Raw genomic sequence first — 7668 nt, 5'->3', positions numbered from 1 at the left:
AAATACTGACTAGAAGCCAAATCTGCCTCTATTATGTGGATAAAGTTAAAAATATGACTGTAACATACTTTAAATACTAAACCACGCAACAGTCTTTCTCAGAAACAAGGCCCAAATGTATATATGGTATTAAATTATCTGTACTGGTTTTTATTGATTTAAAATGTCTTGATACTATTTCCGAGTTTTGGTTTATTCAGTTCACTTTCATTATCATTCTTCATCATCACCCTGTAAAGTATATGAATACCCTACTATATAAAATTTAGAAATTACTATTGCAGTGTCAAATATGCCCCCAAATGGAGAATGAGGAATACTTATATAGATGACCAAGTGCTAATCTTCACTCGATGAAAACGCTATTAAATACAGGTGTGTCTGAATATATCACAAACACTCAGAACTTACTTGGAAGTTGAATTCATTTATTTTAAGGGTTTTTTTTGGTTTTCCCTCAGGAGACAGTGAAAATATGAAGCAGATGATCAAATCCACTCAAGAGATCGATCACACAGCATAAAAATGACTAAGTGGTGACTCAAGCTTGGAAATTAAGAGGTAAAGTGAAAAGGAGGAGTTAAAAAGACAAAAGAGATGTGAGGAAAATCCTAAAAGGAGGAAATGAAAAATACAGAGCCAAGACAGAAACAAGAAGAAAATAGCCAGACAAATTGAGATGCACAAAAAACAAGAAGTAAAATGATAATAAGCATTGTAGTCTGTATATTCAGTAAATGTAGTAAACGCTATGTCTTCAGTAACAAATATGCAGCATATTTAATATATATCAAAGTGGTTTTATTAGAAAACAAGTATATTTTACACAGTTTACCTTGAGAAGATAAAGGTATAAATTATCAAATATAAAAAGAATAAATGGTAGATATCAAATAAACTACTCACTCAATCTATTATTTTCCCCTAAACATTACAGGATAACTTAATATTATTAAGTAAAAAGGAATAAAACAATTTGTATTGACTTGCTTCCTGCTTGCTAGGATCTTCACCGGCTTTTGAGCAACCACTTTTGTGTCATCTTCTTGAAGAGGCAACTGTCCCAGAAAACATGGCCACAGTTTGCAATGACAGCCATGGCAATTTCATCCTCCATGGCTTCTCAGACAGACCATATTTAGAGAAGGTACTTTTTGGGGTCATTTTGGTCTTTTATTGTTTGACTCTTGCTGGAAATACAGTTATAATTCTGGTTTCCTTGATGGACCCCAAACTCCAGACACCTATGTATTTCTTCCTTTCCAATCTTTCCTTATTAGATATTTGTTTCACCAGCAGCTGTGTCCCTCAGATGTTGGTTAATTTTGGAGGTTCAGACAAGATTATCACCTATTATGGCTGTGCCACTCAGCTCTACATCTTCCTTTGGCTTGGTGCCACCGAATGTGTTCTTCTTGTTGTCATGGCTTTGGACCGCTATGTAGCAGTGTGTCATCCTCTGAGATATACAACTATTATGCACCCCAAAGTCTGTCTGCAACTGGCTTTCCTTGCTTGGGGTTCTGGCCTGATTCAGTCTCTGATCCAGTCTTCTGCTACCCTCCGATTGCCCTTTTGTTCCCACCGGGTGGTAGATGACATTGTGTGTGAAGTTCCAGCTCTGATTCAGCTCTCCAGTGCAGATACAACCTACAATGAAGTCCAGATGTCCATAGCCAGTGTTATTCTCCTAGTGTTACCTTTGGTCACCATCCTTTCCTCCTATGGTGCTATTGTGAAGTCTGTGCTGAGGATAAAATCAACTACAGGGCAGAAGAAAGCATTTGGCACCTGCACTTCTCACCTTCTTGTTGTCTCTCTCTTCTATGGTACTGTCACAGGTGTCTATCTGCAACCTAAGACTCAGTATGCTCATGAGCGGGGCAAGTTTCTCACCCTGTTCTACACCGTAATAACTCCAACTCTTAACCCCCTCATATATACACTGAGGAACAAGGAGGTAAAAGAAGCAGTGATAAGATTGGGGTGGAGAACTTGGAGTTCCCACAGATAACTTAGGAAGCTAGCATATGATTTTCTGCTTCTTTACTTAAAAAGACAGAACAATCATAGCTAAAATAAAACCTTGAGGTAGCTTCCCTACCATGTCAGGAATACTTTCATTTTATTTGGAGTGTCATGTTGAATTTATTCATCAGTTATTGGTTAGACCCTGAATTTCTTCAAAGTGCTGATTCAGGCACAATATGGCAAATAAATTATTTTAATGGTCATTTTCTTGAGAAATATAACACAGTTGATTTGTGAGAAAGAACCACAACACTTACAAAATAAAGCACCAAGTAATATGTTTCATAGCTTTCTACTCTTCCTATTTACTTCATATTGTACCTGGAGTTGAAACCATAGCATTCTACAAATTAAGCACACACTTTCTTTGACCTACAGCACATGTCTCTTTTTATTTGCTTTTAAAACATTAAAGATTTATTTTTATTAATGTAAATGAAGCTGTGTGAGTATATGCCATGTGTGCACAGGTGTCTACAGACACCAGAAAAGAATTTGAATCCCCTGAGTCTGGAAATACAGAATAACATGGGTGCTAGAAACAGAACTCAGGTCCTTGGAAGAACAATAAGTACTCTTAACCACTGCTCCATCTCTTTAGCTCCTTCTATTTATTTTAAGAAATCTCACTAAGTTGCCTAGACAGGCCTTAAATTTGTTGTCCTGAACCAGCCACTCAAGTAGATGAAGGTCAAATGCCTATGCTATTAGGACAATTTCTATTTTATTCTAATTTTCTTATGTTCAAGTAATCCTTTCAACCAATTTAATCCCTAAAGATTTCTATGTTTTTGATAGAGACTTAAAAGATATGTGCATCTACTCTGTACTTTGATTTGATGATATGAGTTCTGAGTTGCTTCTGCTTCATTACCACTGTTGATATATTGTGCACCTGTCACTACCCAGCCCAGAAGTGTTGACCAAGGCTAACCATGCCCAACATGGATTTCTTGTGCATACTCTAAGACACTATGTCCACATCCCTCACTTTGAGTTTTGGTCTTTTGTGACACCAGTTATGGGGTTAGAGTAGATATTTTCCTCCGTTGTAAAGTCCATGTTTTAATGAAATAGGTGGATTATCCAATTCTTTTTTTAAGGAAAAAGAGGTTTATTGGGGCTCACAGTTGGATGACAGGGAAGTCATAGCCATAACAGCTTGAGGCAGCAGGTCAGATTGTACAGCCTCCAAGAGGCAGCAAGAGATGGATGCTTGCACTCAGGTCACTTTCTCCAGAACCCCAGGCCTATGGGATGGCATCACCCCTATTCAGGGTGGGATTATCCAATTCTTATTTCCTATGTTACAGAAAATTATGAGCTGCACACTTAGTGACAATGACAAATACAATACAGAGCTTGTCATCTTCAAAAGGCAATGAAAACTATTAAAAATCATTTGTTTAATAACCTTTTTGGGGGAAGTTTTGTTTACTAATACTACATGAATCCTGTCTTTTATTTGTCATCCTCCAACAAAGATCTATATGTTGCTCTTTTTTCACTCTTCATATCTGCTAGTTCAGTTTAACTAAACTATCATGAGTAAATTGTATACTCTCTTGTACAGAGTTTAACAGTTATCCTGTCCTCAAATGCACTGGTGATGAGGTATGTGCAGATGGAACTTGAATAACCACCAATCCCATGATTTTCCAAATGACCTGCACCAAATTCGGATTGATGACAGTTGGAGCATAAATTATTTCAATCACTTAGTAACCTGTTTAGCAATCTTTATTGAGGTTGGCTATGCTCTAACATTTAGATGAGAAATTACATTCCTAGATTTAGCAAAAAAAAAAAAAACTGTTCATTTGTTCACTGAAAGATATATACAAGTCCTTTCACCATCATGTGCCCCTAAATGTAACCAAAAGTATAATTGTTGTTGCACACCTTCTGTTCATAGGTGGAAAGAATAAATGATATGTGATAAAGCATAAATGTTAGACAACAGAAATCAGTCACAAGTAGTATGAATTACATGCTGTTTATCACCCAAATTTCAAAAGAAGGCAGCTGTAAAGTATAGTGTATGAGGGCAACCTGATTGGAAAGAGTATCAGGAAACAATGAGGGTCAGTGATAACAGCTAGGGGGCATCTTCAGATTTAAATTTAACCTTAAATCTGCAATTATCTTCAATGTGTATTATACAAAAGGTATAGAGAAATAAAAAATTTGGATTATCCCAGTAGAAGAATCATATAGAGTTCAATAACTTTATAAATATTTCATGCTGCTATTTTTTGTGTTTTCCCTCATGGCCAAAATTCTTATTTCCATGAATTCTGCTTAATTGCAGCAGAGGGACTGGCTCCATAAGGTCAAAATTTCTAACACATGTAATGCACTAGTCTGCAAGTATTAAAAGGTAGCTTATAGGCAAACATGACTTACAAAATAAGAAGAGTCAATTTTGTGGTGAGAGTTAGATACAACTAAGGTTGAGAGCTACAAGGAAGTAGAGAAAAATCATTGACTTGAAAGTGAAAAGTGAGGCCAGCCTAAGAAGTGAGGTGTGCAAAGAACCCTAGACACACCTTCCATTAGGATGAAGAACCACTATTCTAAAAGAAGTGATCTTATTTATATTTTTCAAAGTATTACTTAGTGAAATGCATTGACAGTAAAAATATTCGTTTTACAGGTAGTATTAGAGAGGAGCAACAGGGATCTGGATTAAAATGAGTTTTATCAATATTAAACTAACTTACAATAAATTAAAACAAACTCTTCTTAAATTTGAATGTCATGAGTATGGTATTTAGGTTAGAATGATTACTAGTTTCATCATCAGGAATAGCCAACTGAACAACAAGAAAAGTTATGCCTGGTAATTCTCCTGAAGTATAAACTCAGCTTTCCCCCCAAAACCAAAGTGGATTTCATAAAAATCCAACATATTTGGGAAAAGATTTAAATAATCAAGAAATTGGATCCCTCTTTATCACAATCATAATTCTATATGTATTAGCTTTAATTTTAAAAGAATGGCCATTGGGCTTTAGGGATTCTACATTTTTTATTTGCACCACTTACCCACCATGTACATTACCATTCTAGTTAGTTGGCAAAAAGTAAAACAATGAAAATACAGGTTACCAGGAGCATCCTACCCAGAGCAATATGACCAAGCACCTCACACGCAACTAAGTCCTTTTCTGCTTAAAAGTGAAAAACCTATTTTTTCTGTGAATGAAAGCATAAGGGAAAACTTCTTTGAAATATTGATGTCAACTATTTGTTTAAAGTAGATATAATCATTATTTTCTAAGTAAACCTCCAATCATTCCTACTATGTGGTGGATCTATCTTAAAAACTATCTCTGAACAATAAAAGCCATTTAGAAAGTTTTCTCAGGAAACACCATTGAATTTAAGATATTTTAAAACTTCTTTTTCCTGTGTTTTCCTTAAAATTAGTAATGGATCATGCCCTTTAAAAGGTAGAATTCATGTTTGGCTAAGAATAAAATATTGCCATTTCCAGATGTTCTATACTGTCCAAAGACCATCCATGAAGACTGTAAGTCTTGCACCTTCCTTTTTATGAAATATTTGTTTTCATGCTCCTCCCAGCCAAATCTGAAGGGAATGTTTATTGGTATATGCAAAAGAAATAATTGTTTTATTACCATAATCTGGTAATTCAAATTATACTTAGAATGTTTATATCCTCAATTTATCAAATAGTTCTGCTAATATCTATTATTAAAGTGATGAACCACAAGCAAACTGGTGAACAAACCATTCTTTGCCATTATGGGATAATAATGAGTTTGAAAATTTTCACAATGAAAATTTTTTGTTCCATCTCTATACTCTTACATCAAGCCATTGGCTTTCTACAATACCCTACCTAGGCAGTTTTTCAGTTATGATGGATATAAAGTTACTAAGATGCGATGCATGAATGCTTTCTATAGTCAAAGCAAGAGTTCCTAATAACTTCATCATGGAGCCTGACAGAAAAATCAGAAATGAAAAGGGAGACATAACAACAGACACTGGGAAAATGCAGAGAATCATCAGGTCATACTGTGAAAAACTGTACTCCACAAAATTGGAAAATTTAAAGGAAATGGACAATTTTCTGGATGGATATCACTTACCAAAATTAAATCAATAACAGATAAGCAATTTAAACAAACTTATAACCCCTAACAAAATAGACACAGTCATCAAAAGTCTTCCAACCAAAAAAAAAAAAAGTTCAGGATCAGATGGTTTCAGCACAGAATTCTACCAGAAATTCAAAGAAGAGCTAATACCACTACTCTTCAAAGTTTTCCACACAATAGAAACAAAAGGATCATTGTCAAACTCTTTTTACAAGGCTACAATTACCTACGTACCCAAAACACACAAAGACACAACAAAGATAGAAACTACAGAACAATCTTCCTCATGAACATTGATGCAAAAATACTGGCAAATCGAATCCAAGAACACATCAGAAAAATCATACACCATGATCAAGTGGGCTTCATTCCAGGGATCCAGAATGGTTCAACATATGAAAATCCATCATGTAATACACCATATAAACAAACTGAAGAAGAAAAAACACATGATCATCTCACTAGATGTTAAAAAAGCCTTTGACAAAATTCATTGCCCCTTCATGATAAAAGTCTTGGAGAGATCAGGGATAACAGGAATGTGTCTAAACATAATAAAGTCAATATACAGCAAACCAATGGCCAACATCAAAATAAATGGAGAGAAACTCAAAGAGATTCCTCTAAAATCGGGAACAAGACAAAGTTGTTCAATCTCTCCACAGCTCCTCTATATTGTGCTTGAAGTTCTAGCTAGAGCAATAAGACAACAAAAGGAGATCAAGGGGATACAAATTGCAAAGGAAGAAATCAAACTTTCATATTTGCAGATGACAGGATAAGCTACATAAGTGACCCAAAGAATTCTACCAGGGAACTCCTACTGCTGATAAACACCTTCAGCACAGTGGAAGGATACAAGATTAACAACAACAACAAAAAAGAACACCCAGAGGCAGCCCTGCCTCCAGCCACCGGCCCAGGTAGGCCAGGAGCTGTTTCCGGCTCCTGTTCATCCTCGATGCTCAGAGTCACCTGACACAAGCAACCTGCATGCCGTACCAAGTTCGGCAGAATGGATAAGAAGACAGAATCCTTCCTTCTGCTGCATACAAGAAATTCACCTCAACCTCAAAGACAGATGGTACCTAAGAATTAATGGTTGGGGAAAGATCTTCTAATCAAATGGACCCAAGAAACAAGCTGGGGTAGCAATCTTAATATCCAAAAAAATTGGACTTTAAACTAAAATCAGTCAAAAGAGAGGAAGAAGGTCATTTCCTACTCATCACAGGAGAAATCCAGCAGGATGAAGTCTCAATTCTGAACATTTATGCCCCAAATACAAAGGCATCCATGATTGTAAAAGAAACATTACTAAAACTCAAATCACACATAAAACCACACACACACTTATAGTGGGAGATTTCAACACCCCACCCTCACCACTGGACAGGAACACCAGACAGAAACTTAACAAAGAAACAAAAGAACTAATAGAAGTTATGGCGCAATTGAACTTAACAGATGTCTATAGAACATTCCACCCAAATACAAAACAATTTAC

General features: G+C 35.8%; 1 protein-coding gene across 1 annotated transcript; it reads left to right on the top strand.

Annotated features, from left to right (window-relative positions):
- The first annotated feature begins 1072 nt into the window (after window positions 1-1072).
- On the top strand, window positions 1073-2014 carry LOC100764903 (olfactory receptor 2H2). Its single transcript, XM_027400010.2, has one exon. The coding sequence runs from the start codon at window positions 1073-1075 to the stop codon at window positions 2012-2014; it is 942 nt and encodes a 313-aa protein (XP_027255811.1).
- Window positions 2015-7668: the final 5654 nt, after the last annotated feature.

Source organism: Cricetulus griseus, chromosome 2, assembly GCF_003668045.3.
Source record: "Cricetulus griseus strain 17A/GY chromosome 2, alternate assembly CriGri-PICRH-1.0, whole genome shotgun sequence".
NCBI lineage: Eukaryota > Metazoa > Chordata > Mammalia > Rodentia > Cricetidae > Cricetulus > Cricetulus griseus.
This window is presented reverse-complemented; position numbering and strand designations above follow the sequence as displayed.

Coding starts and splice junctions, on each gene's coding strand:
- LOC100764903 (XM_027400010.2), top strand. CDS start 1,073: ATGGCCACAGTTTGCAATGACAGCCATGGCAATTTCATCCTCCATGGC.